This window comes from Molothrus aeneus, chromosome 8, assembly GCF_037042795.1.
Source record: "Molothrus aeneus isolate 106 chromosome 8, BPBGC_Maene_1.0, whole genome shotgun sequence".
NCBI classification, from domain to species: Eukaryota; Metazoa; Chordata; class Aves; order Passeriformes; family Icteridae; genus Molothrus; species Molothrus aeneus.
In genome coordinates, this window is record NC_089653.1 from 21510097 (window position 1) to 21530956 (window position 20860).

The window sequence follows — 20860 nt, forward strand, 5'->3', positions numbered from 1 at the left end:
TAGATGCAAAGAGCCAGAGCAAGCTCTGCTAACATGGCCAGAGAGCCACCCAGGACTGTTTAAGATTGCTTTATGGGGCAAGATTGCTTTATGGGGCTTTCTGGCAGACTGCCTCACAGCACGGCTCAGACAGGTAAGGACAACTACAGGAAAGATAAAGACAACTACAGAAAAGGTGTCATGCAGCAGAAACAAGCTTGCTGAAAATGCTGTGATGCACTGATGTGAATGTATGCACAGCAAACCATCTGACTGAGTAGACACAATCACTTTAAAGCAATGTAGACTCTTCTGTGCATTTTGATTTCCTGAGAATCAAGATGCTCCCTCTAGTTCTTTGAACCTGTCTGCTTTATAGGTCCATGCAACAATATTATCACCAAGATTGGAACAGTAGACCACAGAAACCAGAAAAGCTACTGATACCAAAAAAGAACAAAACTTTTTTACTAACTGCATGAAAAAATCCATCATGATAAAGAATGAAAATGCAATTTATTATGTATTAATGCAATAAACTCTAAGCAAAAAAAACAGATTTCTCAATATCCTTTTATATTTTCTTTTCAAGCAGTTTCTTTTTTAATTAACAGATGGGAATAATATGTTCTCAATTACTTATTTATAAACATCAGTAGAGCATATATATATATTCAAAACCCAAGATTTTAATTTGTAGGAGATCTGTATGAGAAACAGCACTTTGTCCCAGGAGAATTAGATCATTTTCTTTGTGGTATAAATAAATAAATAAATGTCTTCAGGCACCATAAAATTTTTTCTGTAATTTGACCTTTGCAATATTTTTTTGTAACATTTAGTAAACATTTTCAGCATTTTAGTCAAAACATTTATTTAAATATTATTGATATTATGTCAACTACTTTCTAACCTTTAAATAAAATCTAATTGGAGGAAAAAAGAAAGTCAGCACTTTTGCAAACATTGTTTTGATGAGTCAACGCTTTTTAACAGAAAAGTACTCCATCACAGTTATATGTCAATTGTAATTTGCAGAACAACTGAATTTTTACCTATTCATGCTGTTCAGTAACATCAATACAGTTTCGAGACTGAGAAACTAAATTCTCTTATCTCATTAACCAGTATAAATAATCAAAATCCAGCTTTAGGAGCAACCTTTCATAATCCCCTTAAGACAAACACACATACGGGTCTTTCCTGAGTGAAGAATTTGGCTTAGAGAATCCATCTCTGCTGGTGATGTGAGCCAGAGAAAATCTCAGACTCCTATCAGACTTCAGTACCTGTATTTAGGAAAATTAAAAATTTATAGCACTTGCATTCAGGAAAATATAATTTTCCTCCTGGAAACTGAATAACCTGTATTTGGAGTCATGGAGAAAGAGTAACGAGGCACTGCATGAAGCCAATTTCACAACCATTTTTCAGAGAGATACTTTGTCCATACCATTATGAACTCACCACAGTCTCTCATCATTAACGCAGAAGACAAGGGCAAAACCATACTTTGTCATCCAACCAGCTTTTCAGCCTTATTTCCAACATTGTGAAGAATTGTTTTATAACCAAACATTTCTGACAGCTGGAGAATTTTGTTAAAGAAGATTTAAGTAGCTCTTAAAAGCTGTTAGCGAAATATGCAAGCAGAACCCTGGGAATTCTAAAACTGTGCAGTTACATAGCTCCTAAAATCCCCAAAGCAGGTTTTTAACTGTTTCCAGCAGGCAACTTACTACTTTGGCTATCATGAGTAAGTAGATGTGTGAGAAAGATTTGCCAGGAAGAAATCCAAAAGATTATTCTTTTCTCACCCCAACCTATAAAATAATCTAAAAAGCTGATGGCAAACTTCTCCTTGTAGCTATTCAGAAACCACATACTTTGACTTCTTGGTTCATTGCCTGCAAAACTCTTTGTCCATTTCTCTCCTATTTTAATTTTTTCCCTTTCATTCTTCTTTTTTTGCTCATCTTGTCACTGTGATAACTATAATACCTTTTAGCATGTAGAAGGAAGATCAGTGTCTATAAATGTCTGACAGTATGGATGATGTTCACATAAAGGTGAATTTTTTTTTAATTATTTTAAGTCACTCAATATCTTCTTTAAGAGATGTTTAATTTGATCAACTCCGTGCATATTTTAACACACACATATTATTTATAAATCATCCTCAATAGCTATTATTATTTTGGTGCCAGACAGCTTTCTATTATGCCTAAGCTCAAATTAACTTACTGAAAATGAAATTGCTAAATGTTCTGGGCACTGTGAGCTACCCAGCAGATACTCTGAGCACCATGAAATACCTGGCAGATATTACAGAGCTGGTGGAAAGCTCAGCAACTACAACCACTGTAAAACTCTCTGCAGATATTGGAAGCAAAGTCAAGCTACTGGCAGTCATTACAGCCCTTGATTGTAAGAAGGAGTGAGAACTAGATGGGCATTATAAATTCTGTATCAAAGGTCTGATAGGGAGTCCTATTAGGAATTAAATTAAGAAATTTTGAGAAATTGCTTTCATTCCCTCTGTAGAATTCAGAGATTTATATTCACTTGTTACCTGGAAATGCCAATTAACAGTCCTTAATCACTCTTCTGATCATTCCAGCACTTTTAGAATAACTACTTTTCCTGCTGGGAAATGGAGATGCCCATGCTGGCTCTCTATAAAATGGGAGCTTAATATTTGAAGAACATTGCAGAATTTCAAATGTTTAGCAACACAGGCTACTGGAAATGTCTCTGCCTTGCACTCACAAGGTCACATTCCATATTTGCCTCCAGACACCTATCTGTGTTTCCTTAACAATTCACCTGATGGACCATGTGTAGGTAGTATTCACATCCTTTAACATTTCTTCCAACCTATAAATATCTGTATTTGTTGTTAAAACCAATTCTCTATATCATTCCAGGCAACTTCTGATCTCCCCCCTGCTATTAATATGTTTCTTACAACACACATCACTCTTCTTGTGGTTATTAGGAGAAATGTCTGACTCTCCTTTTGTTTGCAAAAGACATTAGCAAAGTCCCAATCTCAGCAATTTTCTGTGATTCAAGCATGTCAAAGATTCAAAGATTCTGAAATTCATCAACCATGTGTGAAATTAGACTTTTGATTCTGGAACCCACTGGCACCATCTCAGGCAGTGATCTTTTCTCTGCAGTGCAATACTTTTAAAAATCTCTGGTTTAATCTGCTCATTGATAGACAAAGCTCAATGTGAAATGAGTTTCCTTTACCTTTTTGCTTTTTCCCTCAGACCACATCTATCATGTTTGTTATGGTGGAAAATATCCACAAAACATTTCACTTCTACATGTTCATACAGAATTCACCTAACTGAAGCACACTGTAAGAATTCTGTTCATCCCCAGGAAGCAGTGATAAAAGGTATAGTTACAGGTTGATAAAAATAAAAAATAAAAGAATTAAATTTGACATCAATATCACTCTTTCAGATACATAACTTGAAAGAAACGTTATACAAACTCAGGTAGGAATCCTCAGTTTCATGAAGAATATAATGTAGAGCTAGCATCATAGTTAAATGTTCTATGTCACAATTGCACATTACTGAATACATTGCAGAACAGTGATGTTCTTGAGATATGAAATAAGAAATTTCTATTTTTTTCTGTTCTCATTCATTCTCAGGTGTATCTTCTGTGTCAAACATCTATCAGATTATTAATTTTTATTTTGGTTTTTTGCATAATTTCTGGGGTTTTGATATTTTCTCTGGATTCCAATTCAGTTTGTAATGCTAAATCAGAGTACAACTCACCACATATCAGCTGGTTTTCCTTCAGGTTATAAAGGGACAGTCCATGTAAAGCACTGGGGTAAGCACAAACTGTTTCCTCTGCTATTCGGACTGAAGCATTTCTGGCCCATTGCAAGACCCATTTCAGGTTACAGTCACAAATCAGTGAATCAGTGTTGAAATGTCTACAAAGGCAAAGAATGACCACAAATGGTAAACATGCAGTTTCCATTATCATATTTTCTTCTGCTAGATTCAGATTATCTAATTTAAAAGAGAATTCTAGATTAATGCATAACTATGGATGCATGAATTCAAAGACAGTCTGAGACAACCAATACACATTGTCCCACTGTTTATTACTTTCATAATATTATGCAAAAATTCTGTGTTTGGTTCCAGGAAAATATCATTGACTACTGAAATAATTTTGAGTCTGTGTTACTGCAGAAATCATACTATAACATACCTAAATTTACTAAAAACCTCTCTAAGTAGAAACATTCAGTATACACTTTGAAATCTTAGCCAAGTACAATTAATATCAATAACTGGGAAATGTTAGCATAATTCCAGGAAAAATATTTAACATTACTGGTTTTGTGCAATTAGAGGCCTAATAAATTTAATGCATGAAACCATGGAAAAGTATAAGATTTTAAAGTAAAAAGAAAAAAAAAAGGGGGATTTTAGTCAGGAGACCAGACTAGGCTAGTCAGGAATGGGGTTGAATTATCTGTGCTATCCATTTTTCTGCAACAGGTAAAGATGGCAGCTCATCAAGAGTGAGCCAGACATGGATAACAAAATACTGCAGATTTTATTTTTAGAATGCATCTCTAGAAACAATCCTGCTTGAATTCATATTCAACTCTGCTATGTTTATTCTAATGTGTTTCTGAAGTACTTCAGATTACAAACAAAAGAATGATACTCACAGGGCTTTCAGAGCTAGCAGCTCAGAAAAAAGTCCATTCATAAGACTTGAAAAAATATTCCCTGACAAATTCCTAGGGAAAAAAGAAAGCAATTTACTGTTAGTCATAACAAATGCAAGAAGAAAAGAAAATTGTTATAGAATATAATTTTCCCAATGCTAATTAAAAAGTTGCTTTCTTGACAATAGTAAAAACATATTTAAATTTGGTGCATTGCTTTTTGGTTTTGGTAGGTGACAGTAATATTTAAATCAATTCACACTTGTTTTATTTTCACAGCAGAAATACATACAATTCACTTGGTCTCATAAAGAGGAACACTTCTACATATTTAAAAGAAGAGAATTTGAGAAGAGAATATTCTAGAATTTGGGTGAAAATGTTAATAAAATAATTAGTCAGTGAGACCTGTATTGTATTTTTATTGTATAGTCAGGATGTCTTCAAGCTAAAGAAACAAAAACAGTGTCTTAATTTAGTAATGTTCCAAAGAATTCAAGCAATTCCTTAAAGCAGTAATGAGTTTTCAAAGTGACTACTCAAACAGTTTTATTACAAAGGACTTTAAACACACCAATTTTTCCCATCCTTAAATTAGTTCATTTCCATTTTAATTACTGCTCTACTCTTTCTTGTCTTGATGGCTGAATGGGTCAGGCTGAATACTTGCAAACAGAGGCAATTCACTTTAACATAGTTAAACAGTATTGCTCTGCCAGTGCCTTAGTAATACAAAAATTAAATGCTTAATTGTCAAGTAATAATGTCTTTTTCTCTACCCATAAACTTAAAAATTAGCGCATATCCAAGATTAAGACTTCAGATCATATGAATTACCTACTTATGAAATACTGAGGTATGTTCTGTCCAGTGCCTGAACACCATATGTTTGAATTCAAAGTTGGTTACAAAAACTCAGTTATCAGGAAAATTTCAGAATTCCCTTTTACCAAGTGCTGGAATAATTGAGCTCCTGACAGTGACATCAGCAGAAATCCAGCAATTCAACTTTTCATATTCTTCTGGCAATGACCTGGTTTGAAGTTTCCATATTACTACTAATTATTAGCAGACTAGGATCATGTTCACAGGGCTGTGTAAATCAAAATGCAACACATTTCTATGTCCAAGAAACATAATTATAATATTTGGATATCCACCACTAGAATTAGATTGTTCTTTAACAAAAATTTCAGAAATCTTCTCAAATCACCCAAATAACTCATGCATTTCTGAGCTGATGCAGCACTCTGTAAATACCTATTTTTTTAGTGCACATAATTTACATTATATATTACAATATTGTCAAATATATACTGTTGTAAAATTTCTCCATTTCAGATATCCCAAAACCCTACTTTAGCTTGATTTAAAAGGGCATTTATTCTAGAAACATCTGTAACACCTCGTTTGCAAATATTTCAAATAAAACAAATTGATTCACTCCAAAGCTCAAAGCACTTACTATGCCATTAACTCACTCCATTAATAGAAAGATGTGCTTTCAGTTTTATCAGAGATAAAACATTTCAGTCTTAATTAGAAAGTCCTAAACTTGTTTTTTCATATACCAATACTTGTGCTTTTCCAGAAATTAATAAAGCACTTCTGCCAAAAGTTTCAATATAAATGACGAATGCCACAAAACAGTCAAAAAGAGTTACATGTGTCAAAGTACCATTTGAGGCAGAATATAGATAGAAGCAGAAATATATGAATATGAAGAATGCTTCCCTCTTAAGAGCAGCATTAAAAAGCAAAAGTCAAATGCAACGATAACAGATTGATCTGTGCAAAAAAAATAGGCAAAGTGGGATAGGAGGTGTAAAAAATGAGATCAGAAATACAGAGAGGGCAGGTTACATTCTGTATTTCCTTATTTGCTGAAATGGGGTCTGTTTGATTAACTGTGTTAGTGTTTTTTATTTGATTTCTGGCACCATACAAAGTGATTAGATGGTGCAATGACATCAAGTCACACAAGATTTTGCAGTATTATGTTATCACAAAGCTAACTGCTGCTGATGATTCAGAGACAGGATGAAGAGTAAATCAGATATAGTTTAATCAAACAATTGGAAGCAATGATAAAGTTTGGGTTTGAATCTCCAAAGGGAAGAACCAGCAGTAGCTACTTGTTGAAACAGATTTCAGGCTGCAACATTTTGAAACCTGAGAAGATAATTTATGAGGGCCTAAATAAATGAAGTCTGGTATATAAGCACAGTGGCATCATCCCAGTATTCTGCAGCTCTTAATACTTAGATTAAATATAAATAGAATTAATGTAGATAGCAGCTCCATTACCTAGCCAAAATATATTTGCATACTTAATTCTGGAACAAAGCACTGAAACATTGGGTCCAAAGGAGATTTGGAAGATTTGTTGCATTCAATTATGTCACTCCTAGTTAGAATATATGCACCTCATTACAGCATAAACATAGCCAAAGGGTAATATATTAGCCAAAAGAGGTAAACTAGTATCTTAGAAGATGTAATAAATCTACTCTCATACTGAGGCACTGCCAGTTGCATTTGTCCTATGACGTCAAAGCATTTTGAAATCATTTTACAGAGTAAAAATCATCTAATCCAAGAGGGTGTAAAAATAAGATCAATCTCAAGGAACATAATCAGAAGTCAGTGGCTGCAGTAATTTCAGGGCCTGTATGAAATTTAAGGTTTCATTAGTAACTTTGAATTCAATTCTGTTCCCTGAACTACACCTCCTGATTACAATGCAGTAAAAGTCTTCTCTACATCATCAAGAGGCTGACCATTTCTTGTGGTCTCTGTGTGTCTGCCTGTTTAAAAACAATACCAGATGATACTACTAATTCATTTTTTCTTTAATCAGGAATTCTGGAGGTTGTCCTGTTCTAAACTAGACTACACAAAACCACCAAGCCCACTGAAGGGTGTGTGCATTATCCCTGAAAGCCCAGGCAATCCTCACCCTTTTAGTGAAGTATTTGAACATACCTTTACTGTACTCAGTTTAGATTTATGCATCACATCATTGGGCTAAACCACACGGTGTTAGTTTGGGCCTAGAGCTGATTTCTCAGCTCTAACTCCCATTTTTTTCCAAACTGAATTAGATTTACAAGATTGACCGAAACACACTGTGTTATTTTGTTTCACCTGGCATTTGTGCTTGTAAACAGTACAAGAAAATCCCATATTTGTACTTCACAGAAGGCACATGAAAAGATTTATGTCCTTTGCTCCCTCCAGTGGACTCATGGCTCTCCCTACTGGTTTTGATAACAGCCTGCAAACAGGCTTCTGTACTTCATCTCTGCTAACATAACACAGGAGAGCTCTAATTACCAAATCAACAACTACATAAATCAACACATATCTATGCATCATTATATTTCTCCTTCAGTAAATGGCTATGAAACCAGTTCCATATTTAATAACTTGTCATCTTTTCCTTGTTACAAACACTGATGCTGCACTGAGTAAATGCTTCTCCATAACCTTTCCAGAGAACAGATTTCTCATACCCTCAAATGGCAAGTAAACACAATTCAGACATATCAGTAGGAACAGAAAGGTGACCTATTGTCTTTTAAACATGTTTAAAAAGTATGGTTCTTCATAAACTTCCAAGGCAAAAAAAGTGATAGAAAAGTACCAGGCGGCATCAGCTTGCAGTCCACTAACAATGACCACTTTTACACCACAGGCAAACTGAGATCTCAGTCCAAATAATTACTACCAGCATTAGGACATTATATGAGATTTCTGAGATCAAGGAACATGTGATACTCTGAATGGCAGGAGACAGTTCCCCTTGACTGGGAGTGTGGCAGTATTTTTTCACAAAATAATCAGTGACCCAACAAGAGTGGTGCTACTCTTGACTTTGGTTTGGTAAGGAGAACAAGCCCTGCAAGGCAGCTATAGCTTTTGACATAGCAATTGTGAAATTATTCACTTCAGATGAAAGCATAAGGTAGACTAAACTATTACTAAGCCTCTAATTTCCAAAGGACAGACTTTTGAAATACTACTACTAATAAAACAAATAAAGTAATTAATAAAGCACTAGGCTACACAGACTACAATGCAGGATGGACCTATTTATTAGGTCAGTGGTAGAAAGGCAATTTAAAACCCAAAAAAGAAAAATGGGGGATAGACTAAATGGATTAACAGCCAAATCTTAAATCTTGAAAAAAATAATTCAAAATTTTAAAAGATCAAAGAACTGGAGAGAAGATAACAGGAAAAGCTTAGCAAAGAGCAAGGAAGATTTTAAAATCTGGAAAGTATGCTAAGACATGGTGCAAAAGACACTTCAACAATACTGCTCTATTTTAACTAAAAGATTATTAAAGAGTAGATATTATAGACTACCTAAATATATATTACTATGATTTTTAAGATTAAAGATCTCTTCATATGATGACATTATAAACCATCTATAGCCTCATATTGATTTTTAACAATTTCTGATTTGCCAACTTTTTTTTTTTTCATTTTTCTCTCTTTCAAAACTCACTTATAAAATAGAAAGAGGTCAGACTAAGAGGTCTCCAGTTACCAGAATCATAATTTTTCACTGAAGCATGGACATCATATCCACAAAAGCGTGAAGGACCTGGTGTAAAGTGCATTTACTGTAAAACAAAGTAAGATAATGGACAAGTAAGATAATGGACAAGATGGAAAGGAGGGGAGTAAGACATTACTGATGCTCTGCCAAAATGGTCTTCTGAGTGGTTGCATTTTGAGCTTTCAACAATGACTCTGCCTCACAGCATTAAGAGAATGTGAGTATGAAATCTGGCCATAACAAAACCAACGTTTGGTCAAAATTAAGAGAACAAGAAGAGAAGAACCTTCTTAAACATGAACTTGTAATTAATTTAATAACACTATTCAAAGTGAAAAATGTTAGTAGACTGTCACTTGGGAGCTACACTTAAGAAATGTCTCATTCAAATTTCTGTTATAAACTGGTGCCTCAGAAGGAAAATGATACAGCAAGATCTGGAAACACAGCCATTTCCAAATTAAATGTGGGTCAAAGTTAGACCCACAAAAAGAGTGGATGCAAGAAAATACAAAGTTAATGACTGTGTAGAGGTAACTGGTGAGTCTCTCTGGTCCTTACAGCTCAGAAAAAAAATTGCCAATGCTGGGACAGATACTCTGGTGACCAGAAATAGCAGGTATATAGCAAATCTGTACAAAAAGAAACTGTAATGGTGTGGTTTGATCAGCCCAATAACCATGGGCAGTCAGCCTGCACATTGTGCCTTTTCCCTGCATCGGTGAAGGGTGTGGAGATACACTGCCACATTCTCTCCTGGGCTTCAGACAAAAGGGATAGTACAGCCAAACACTGTCACAGACCAACTGCTGTGCACTCTCTGGGAATGAATTTCTGTTCTTTGCCACCAAGAGACCAATGTTCTGTACTGAACTTCTATTTAACTTTTAAGATGGGGTCTTGTAGATTTGTGAATGGAAATTTCAGATCTTTCTGAGAGAGCATGGATTTGAAGAGTTTCTATTGAGTCTGTTCCTAGCAACTAGAAATACATTCCATTTAACAACGTGACTTCACCATTTTGAATTAAACTTACCTTCCAAGGTAATCTAACTTTATAGCCACAGTCATGTTCACTGAGCACAACAAAAGCAGAGATAGAAACCCTCAATAGCTGAGTTGGGCTTGCCTAATTTGGCACAACATCTGAGATGAGTAAAAAGAGGGGCAGGTTGCACCTGTTCATTATGTGCTATCAAGGCTCTTCCCATCATCTGTTCTCATTTGTTTCCATCAGAGAAGACCTTGCATAGTTACTCTCATTAATGGGATCTGTAAGTGTGCCAGACTTCAGCCTTTTATCTGGTGTTATCTTGACCTCATGGCATATCTTTCTAGAAAGATTTCCCTGTTTGTCCAAGGAAATGCCATAACTGGCTGGAGATGACAAAAAGAAAGTATGAGATTTGTCACATACTATAGGAATGATTATACCATAGGATGCAGCATAGAAATTTATTTCACGTACAGGAATGAAGACAGATCTGAATGAAGATACACAGCCCTCCTGGGCTCAGCCAAATGTCCATTTAAACCAGGATTCTTCCTATGAATTTTCTCTTTCCCAGCCAGGAAATTTACAGCCAACTTTAATTGTTTCTTAGACATGCAAACAGAAATTTCATGTTTAGCCTTTTTTTAATGTGGAAATGAAATTTAATTCTTTGCATTTCTGATAGATTTTACAATTCAAATAGAGAAAAAATATTTTCAATCTCAACTCATCACAATCAAAGGCTCAGGACAGGGGCCTTTTAGTACAAAACCGACAACTTTCTTATAATGTAATTTTCTGCCAACTATACTCAGGTCAGTAATGTGACAATTGAGATTTCTTCTGTTTAAAACAAAACTGGTATTATACTCACAATTTGTGAAGATTATTAAGTCCAACAAACATTTCTGGTGTTAGGCAACCAATTCTGTTATTTGAAAGATCCCTGAAACAAACAAAAATCCCATGAAACATTAAGTCTGTCTTATTTATATACATACCTATGTAATCACACAAAGTATCTATATTTTTAATACTTAAGGAGTTAGAGACAAATGAGAAATAAATCCTTTCCCCATAATGTAACATAACTGAATAAATGGATTAAATAACTTTTAAATTAACATTATTGAGCAATATTCCACAAATCATATTGTGATGTCTAATTGTATTAAAATGTGGTTTTATATATATGTAGTAAATAAAAGCAAAATAATATTACAAATATACAGAATTTTCCTGATCAGAGTTATTAGCGCCTGCAGTTTTTAACTTAGGAAGAATACTATGTATTTTGTTCCATGCAATATTCAGCCAAAACTGACTTTTTTTTTACTGTTTACTCATGTTTCATCTCATTAACAGCAGCCTTTCTTGCTGAAATCACAGAAACCAGAAGGCAATTAATTTTTGAGCTAGTGAGGTCAGTTTTGATAAGCGCTTGGCAAGCTCTTAAAAGAGCAATACTGTGGCTTTGAGAGCACAAACAGTAAAAGGCATTACTGTTTTTGCCAGCAGAAAGTGAAGAAATGTTTTCTGTATAAGCCATACATGCAACACATTGTACAGGATGCTTGCAGGAAGGAGACAAAAACAGGTATAAGCAATCATATTAGGGTAAAGCAAACCTGCCCCTTGGTAGATTAGAGTTTGATTTTTATGTATTTGGTTTTCAACCTTGACCCAAATTTTCCTTCTCACCAAGTACATATTTTAAAAAATAATTGCAATTACACAAGGATTTTAAGTGATCATGCAGCCAGGAAAAATGTTGATCAGAATGTATTTTTTGTTTTAGAATTAGAGTAGTTTTCTGATTCCTTTACTACATTGTGCAGATTCCATATTTTTCTAGTGATACACGAGAATACTAAAGTAATCAAATGGAAGACTAAAGGTTGCAGTTTGACAAATCCAGTTACTGTTTTCATGGGAACACATTCAATTAGCTGCAAAATGAAGGCAATCTCTTTAGTTCACTATGAAATTGCCTTCTATCAGACAAAGAATATATTGTTGTGCAAGTATATGATGAAACCTCACATTAGGATGAAAATATTTCTTAAATGCTTGTCAAGGATATTAAGTAGAGAACAGCTGAGATAATACTGAGGATACAATATAGTGCATTAATTTCATGTTAGCATTATTCTTTAAGTTCTCCTCATAAAAGCTACATAGGAACTCTAAAAATGCAAGTTTAAGATAAATACATATATACATATATATATGCGCATCTACATATCTTTCTATTAGAAATATAAAAAAAACCTACCCAGAATTCTTGATTGGGTAATGCTTTGCTTTTGTCTAGGCAAAGTCTGAACACACATGGAAGAATTGCATCACAATGTGGGGCATAATCTGGGTAGCAAAAGCAGATTCTGTCTATACTAATCAATATGGGTGCATATTTCTTTAAGAGAGGCACACACTAAAATCGCATTTTTACCAAAATGAAAGAATAAATGCTATTTTCTCAAAGTTTACTTCAGTAAGTGCTATTTTCATAAGAAGTTATATAGCAGTGACTGAAATTTCTGTATTGTAAAACATGTTTTCCAAAAAAAAAAATAGCAAAAAGAAAAGGCAACTTGCTACACTTTTCCCCAGACTAATACCTGTTACATCTGCTACATTAAACACAATTCAGTCCATAATGTATAAAGCTGGTGCTTCTTTTCAGGAGTTAAATGTTTAACTTACTAATTCTGACTCACAAAGTTGATGTTAGAGAGAAGAACTCTTCTGTGTTGAATAACTAAACGCCATATTTTTAGTGATTCATAAATTTTCAATTTCCATTAATTTTGTGTGTACCTTTTTGAGTAAACCCTGGAAATAATTCAGTTTGTCATTCAAATACAAATAATTACAGATCTCCAAATCATTCACAGAAAACATTCTGACAGCCTGTGGCTTGTCTGTCTGACCTGCCATTTCTCTTGCAGTTGCCCACATTACATCAGCTTCTGCTTTTCTCAGCATCATTTATATTTTACACAGGAAATAAAAACACATGAATGTACAGTCTTAAAGTAATTACTGTATTCAATATTCAACAGGAGTTTACACTATTTATTCCTTTTGCTCTACTGTCTCCTTCCCAACAGTTGCACACTGAAGGAGGGAAGATATTTTCTTGTTTACCATGGAACTACAAAGATTTGCATCAAATGTGGTAGTCCAGCAATTAAACAATTCTGTCTCTAGATTGCTTCCAGTGTTACTTGTTCATCTCAGCAATGGGGTTTTTCGAGATTTGGCATGACAAAACTCAACATTGCCAATTCTACTGCGCTGAAGAGTCTTTTCTTCTCTCTTGTCCAATACCTGATGAGTTCCTCTCCCTTTATTCCTTTCTCCTGGCTGACCTAAAGGCTCCACACCTGTGCATTCTGTGGATGAGCAGCCCAGACTTGCTCAGGTTTCCTGGTTTTCCCACAAGAGGTCAGGGTTGTGTTATTAGAGTGCGCGGCCAAAGCAACAATTAGCGCTCATCTTTATTGTTGCATTCTGCTGTTACCCCTGCACACAGAGCCAGCAAGAAAGCTTCAAACCTAATGCTCTTATTTGTGTTAAAAATGTATATGCTACTCTGGCTTCATCATTATTAAGCAAGACACTAGAACTGAGAGGCTGGTATTAGAAAACACGGCTACAGCATGATCAGAGAGAGAAACCTTCTGCAGTGCCCCCAGCACAGAGCAGCTTGAGACTACCACGCAGCAGAAAAGCAGAGGATTTGTAAAATTATTTTTCAGTTGATTTGCAATCCTTCTCCTTCTCATCTAAATCTTCCCATCCCACTAAAATAATCCCTGTTTTCTTATAGGTTTTCTCATAAGACAGCATACATGATGGCTTGGAAAATGCCTGGCATGTGCTGATGGCCTACTTAGCCAGTGCATGGATATTTGGAAGCTGTCACTTGGAAAATTATAATTAAAAAAGGGTTCATCTCACTTTTCCTTAGGCTGAGTACAACTAAGGAGGGTCTGTAGTCCTCGTTAATTAAAAGAAAAATGCCCAGCTGAAGAATCCTACTAACTTAGATATTTTTACCCTCTAAAATGTAGTTTAAAAATCAGCCAGTGCTTCTGAAAGTACTATGAGAGCCTTTTCCAAGACAGAATTGCAAGATTGATGGACAGGGAATATACTATGTAAGATCATGTTTCCTTAGAAAACCATTATGAAAGTAAAAAAACATCAAGCAAAGTCAAGGCTGATGGTATGGAAAATGGTAGACAAACTCTACAGTATGACAAAGTTTCCTTTCTAAAAATGTATTTGATAGGGCTGATTTATGATAAAAGTAAAAAAAAAAAAAGTTAGTGTAGCACAAACCATTGTTCACACACATCTGAACTGTTTAGTGTTTATTTCTGTTTACTGTTTATTTCTGATTAATGTCCACAGTGATATATCATTTGCTTAGTCATTAATTAGGCATGTTTTTTACCTTCGTAGGTGCATTTGTTAGGACACTTACCAGAGATTAAACTGATGATTTTAAATGGCAAAAGGTAAAAAAGAAAAAGAAAAGGAAGAAAGAAGGGGAAGAAGGGAAAAAAGGCATGGTAAATGTAAAAAGCAGAGTGTGTGATTTTCTATTTTACAGCCATTGCCCTTATTTGATTATTGCTTGGTGGCATATTTGAGTTGCCCAAGGATAGAAATGTCAATACAAACACAATTTTCAGAATAATTCAAATGGAATTAATACTTACAGGCGCTTCAGTTCTGAAAGCCCATAGAAGGCCCCTGGCTCAATTGTGCTGATCAAATTATTCTTCAGATCTCTAGACAGACATAACAGGAGGAGCAGTTAATTATCATTTTACCTACTTTACCACTGTTATACACGTGGAGGGTGAAATGCAATGCAATTCTGACCTTTATCTGTCTTAGCTAAAACTAAGAATTTAACTAGTAGCATCAAAAACAGTACATCATCCACAGTTTATAAAAACATATTTTTCCAAGTAAGATGTTTAACATTAGATGTTTAAAAAAAATCTGTTTGCTTTAATTCTTCTTTTCCTATTTATTCTTTTCTAAACAAGCCTACCAGGCATTCTCACCCAGGAAAAAATGTTTTAATCAATGAGTGAATGAAGTAATTAGTCAGCAAAGCAAGAGCCTTTTAGCTTGCTTATTCATTGTACTGTGCATTTTACACTTAATAAATTTCTCGTTTCCACCTAGTGTAGGCAAAGCAGTTGGCATGTGAGACAAAGAGACAGGTCAGGTTTCTGTTCTGAAATACAGGCATTTTCTCCTATTTGGCAGACTGGTGCTTCATTTTGCACTTGCTGACAATCCAGAGCATTGGCTGTTTTACAGATAAAGAATATTTCACTGGCATTAGTAATCTTGTCTGCTCCTGACACAGAGCTTGGGGCCGTGACACAGCTCTCAGCTCAGTCCCCACAGAGATTCACTTCTGAACTGTCTCAAAGACTTTGTGATGTGAACCCTGAGGAAGTGCCTTCAGTGCAGCTAGACAAGCAGGCCTAGGAGACAAATGTTGTAAATTCTTGTAGGCAGTGTTCATCTTCTGACAATTTGCAATTCATAGGGAGCAACTGGTGCTCACTAATTTCAGTGCTGATTCTCAGGCTGGCCACTTTCAGAAATTACAGCACATACACTGCTTGACTCTGCCAAAGCATGGATGGATCAACAGACATAGGAATAATCTTATTTATAACTTTTTATTTTACTGCAGATAAAATGCACTCTGGCTGAAAGCTTGAGTTCACTACCTGCGATTGGCCTGAATACAGCAAGAATTCATCCCAAATATTTATTTCCCAGAAGGATATATTTTATTTTCTAAGTCAAAATCATAAATAAGTACTTCTGCACTTTTCTAGTCATTTTTGCACATCTCTTGAATACAGTTCCAAAAACTTGTATCTCATGCCCATTCTATTATAGAAACAATGTTGATGAGTGACTTGTCTCTAACTAAGATCTGAGTTGGACTCTTTAAGAGTCAAGTTCAGCATTCAGCCTGAGACACCAACAGTCCTTAAGAAGTCTTCAAGAACTGGAAGAAGATTTAGGGGTTTTTTAAAATATTTTGTGGTGAAACATTTTCATCTTAGTTCCCTGGTATCAGAAGCAGCTACTAGATTTATCTTTCTTTGTCTTCATTCACTCAAGAAGTTCTGACCATTTCTTTAACTGTGAGTTTTCCACACCTTCTCATAAATAAAACTGTTTAAACAAAAGTTCTGCACACCATTCTCCAGAGTCAGCTTGCAAGGGTGAGTCTTTTGTTTGGCAAAAATTAATCTACACAAGTGATTATTCCTTTGATGATTTAGGGTTTTTGTTCTGTGGGTGAGTCAAAGCCTCATTTTTTTTTAACATTCAAATATTCAATACTAAACATTTGTGTCTACTCCTTTTGCTTGTACATTATGTTAAATATGTAACTACTCAGGTCAAAGAAGTTATTTAGCTTGCAGAAGTAAATCCATATTAAAAATACTGGAAGAATACTGTTTTCATCATAGAACAGCCATATTCTTATAACTCATAGGACAAAGCAAAAATCTATCTCAAGCTTTACACTGAAGCGTTTACACACTTGTAAACAACTTAAGAGGCATAGTCCATATGCAAATATGTGCATTTTAGGCAGGGGAAACTGCCAGTTTTAATAATTAATCTTTATATCAATTACATACATTCTATGTTAACTGCCAACTCATCTAAATCTTCTGAAAGTTGCAATCAGGCAAAGTGATCAGCTCTCATAGCCAGTGGTAACAGCTCAGAACAAACATAAAATAGTCAGGGTAAGTGGCAAACTGTTGACAGGTGAGTTCTAATGACAGTCAAAATAACCTAGTAGACAAAATGCCTTCCGTTTACTGAAATCTTCTATGTTCTTGTTTATGGAAACTGCCCTGTTTCCCCATAACTTGTAACCACATAGGAAAAACCAGCATAACCCTCAACTATCACCTACAGGGAAGAAAAAGGTCATTTAATGTTAGTAGAAGGTAGACCATTACATGGAAAAGTGTCCATCACTTACACTGTCACAAACAAGACATCTGGCTTCCTCATTTTGGAAATTACACTTAAAATAGGTAGGTCATTTTTGTAAGGATGTTCTCAGAAAATTGTAGATAATTACACTGCCCACAATTCTGGCACTTTCTTAGCAATTAGTATTATTGCATAATGTTTCCATATAATTCTGGCCTAACAAAATAGGTGTTTTATTCCTTGTGATTCTTGAACATTTCTTTTAATGTGATTAATATTAAAAAATAAAATTATTACAACTGCTAAAAACCAAAAATTCATACTTCTGCATTAGGAAATCCCATTTTCTTCCCAGCCACTTGTATTTGTTACTAAATTACTATAATTAAAATATTAAATTAGCTTCTCCCATTTTCTGATTTAGGAAAAAGTTTGTCATATTGAAGCCTCATAGCAATTAGAATTAACTTGCACTGAGCTAAATAAAGAAACCAGAGTAAATTTGGTTGTGTGTTTACATTTTTTCCCCAAGAGCTACTGCTGAGGTTTGGCAAAAGGTCATGATCCAAGAGAAGCCAAAGAGCAGCCCAGGCTGGACCACACACATGCACATATACCAGACAAGTGATTTTATCATCAACCAAAAGCAAAAGAGAAGTGAAAGAACCCCAGTATCATAATATTGAATGACCACAGCATGACCCATTTGAAGTCCAAAAAGAAAGCACTTTCTAACTAACAGTTATGATTTTCCATCATTTCTGATGCTGTATTCTAACTTTAAAGTATCTATTCTGAATCTGAATGACGTGTCATTAGTGCTGTGGGAGTATAGACCTGAAATTAAATCAAAACCAAGTGCCATGTACAAGTACAGATAGAGAGAAGCTACATGAAGTTAGCCATAGTCATAAAAACTGCAGCACTTATATCCTGGCTGCAGAGCTGCACAAAATCAAAATGGGAAAATATTTATTGAACTATATTTCCCCTAATATCATTAGAGTTGCTAGATAAACTTCCTGCAGGGCACTCTGATCTTAACTTGACCTAAATAGGTAGAAGAACAATATAGAATGCACTGTGTTGTCATTAAAAAACAATCTCAAATCGTTACAGAGGAGACTTTCCTTTTCACCTGCAAGTCTGAACTGACATAAATTACATCCAACAACCATTAAGCACTATCTTCTTATTTGTAGGTATTCGCAAATAATAGGCCCACAGGTAAATACAATCAAGGATTCCTTTACTAAGAACCACAAGCTGCTGGCAGTTTATTAATTTGCACATTAAGCTTTCAACTGAATTTTACTTTCTTAAGAGAAAACTTAAGAAAAATAGCTGACTTGAGGAGAAGGAATTTGTGTTCAAAGTATTCACTGCCTGATGGCTTAGCTGAGAGGTAAATGAAACAAGAGGAACAGGCTACTAATGGGACATCACGAGAACATTCAGTAACTACTCCAGGCCTCTCAGCTGTTAGACATCTTCCATGGCTGAATCCCTGATTATCTGAATGTATTCCTGAGAGTCTTGATGCTTCAAGATCACTGTGTGCACTTTCACAGCATAGAACATAGGGGGAAAAGTTCACTTAAGTATAGACAGTCCATTAACAAAGGAATCACTTTATCTTAAACTGTATTCTGATGTTTTGTACCAACATCTTTGCCTTCAGACATTGCATATTCTTTCTCCAACTTACAATATAAGTGCTGTAGATATTTTGAATACATATTCATAACAAGAGTATTCAACTAATTCCAGTACTTTGTTCAAATTCCTGACATCGATACATCTTTCATAAAAAATTATAGGTTGTACCAAGAGGACATCTGTGTTTAGAAAGCTGTCATTATGGTGCTGCAAACTTTCCAAAAAAGCTCTGAGAAGAGCAATCAGTTGTTGAGCAGATGCCAAATACCAATGAAATATGACTGACTTTCCACATTTTGCATACTACTATGTAACAACAACAGACAAAACAAAAAAATAAGGTCACATCTTCCACTTCTTTCTCATGTGAAATAATACAGCTAAACTAAATGTCACCTTTGCCCAAGAAATGAATGCAGAAATGAATGCAGACTTGAGATCTTTGAAGAAAAGATTATGGTCACTGCAGCAGGAAAGATGCATAGCCAGTGATAGAAGACAATAGTTAGCACCTATTCCACCACCATGACAGTGACAGTCAGGGCTGGCACTCCTGAACACAAGAAACAAGAATTAGGTTGATATTGGCAAAATGTGTTTTGAAAACATTTCAAAGGTACCCATCTGTACAGGAACCAGTACCTTTCTTGTACTCTGGTGGCATAGATATAATCAAAACTTATTTTCATCTCCATTGTTGGTAAATGCATTGTTGAATGAACATATCTCATTAAATAGCCAGATTAAGTAACATCAGTTACCTGGAGCCATCATCAGTAACTAAATTAACGAACGTGATCCCATGGAACTCCAGAGCTCTTTTGTTAATTTATTTTTTTAAATTATGAGAGCAGATATTTAACCTACTTTCCAGAATCAGAAAAGTTATGGTTACATCTCAGTTACGTTCCAAGAGATAAAGACAAAACTCTCTCCAGTTAGAAACATCAGATAATAAACGTAAACATGCACACAAATATGGACAATAATTGTCCAGTAATGGTCTGCCTTTCCAGACACAGAGGCTATAGGTCTTTTGTTTGCTTAGCATGCTGATGATGCATTTTCCTTTAATTTCCCCTTTTTAATCCAAGCCATTACTGGTTGGACTCCCTAAAACAATAGAACCTAAGGACAAGACAAAAATATGACTGCTGTCTGCTCAAGGTGCTAATGACTGAACAGAGGTTTCAGACCCATCACTTGATGGCAATTATGACATGCAGAACAACAGAAAGGTCATCACACTTTGGTTTTTAATTTAAGGCTGATGACTCATTCACATCAAATGTGCTGTGGTAATTTGGCAGTTATTCATTATTTAGGAGCATGCCTAAAAGTGTAAAACAAAGTACTAATAATGGCAGCTGAGACAAAACAGAGAGAGGCTTTATGGTAGTTTGTTTGCTCAAAGAATCCCATAGAATCCTATAAGTTATTTCATTTTCACAGTAATAGTCACAGAGGAAGAATGTAAAACTCAGGGTATTTGAACTGAAGGAGCAGCATGCCAAGTAAGAAAAAAATGACTAAAAAGCTTGGTAAAACAAGATAAAAAAAAGATAGACTATCAGTACAAATTCGTTGATACATTTTTATAATGTATATGATAAAAATAACATTTTAAAAGATTAATTAATGCAGTTTCATTCTAAATATAGCATTGACCAATCAGAATATAGGTGCAAAGATGTTCGGCACCTGCCTCTACTTTCAGCATTTTGTTATCAATAGCTCAGATTTAAATGCATTTTTAAATAAAGAAAAATCATCTATGCTTTCCGGATTCTTCTACTTTGGCATGTTTTTAAGAAACAAAAATTCAGCATTCCAAATATATGCAAGTGTTCCTATATGTTTTCCTTTTTATGCCACAAACCCAGGCATATGTGGTGAGATCACATTAGGCACAGAAGCAGATGCTTGG

The 20860-nt window shown here is 34.9% G+C and overlaps 1 protein-coding gene across 1 annotated transcript in view; it reads right to left on the reverse strand.

Moving 5' to 3' along the window:
* The window catches only part of LOC136559317 (adhesion G protein-coupled receptor A3-like), a 252001-nt gene that overhangs the window by 143161 nt on the left and 87980 nt on the right, over positions 1 to 20860 (reverse strand). The window contains exons 3-6 of the mRNA XM_066554455.1: positions 14997 to 15068; positions 11138 to 11209; positions 4700 to 4771; positions 3783 to 3946 (exon numbers count right to left, since the gene is read on the reverse strand). Of these exons, the coding sequence (XP_066410552.1) occupies positions 3783 to 3946; positions 4700 to 4771; positions 11138 to 11209; positions 14997 to 15068 (380 nt within the window). The remainder of the gene's footprint in view (positions 1 to 3782; positions 3947 to 4699; positions 4772 to 11137; positions 11210 to 14996; positions 15069 to 20860) is intronic.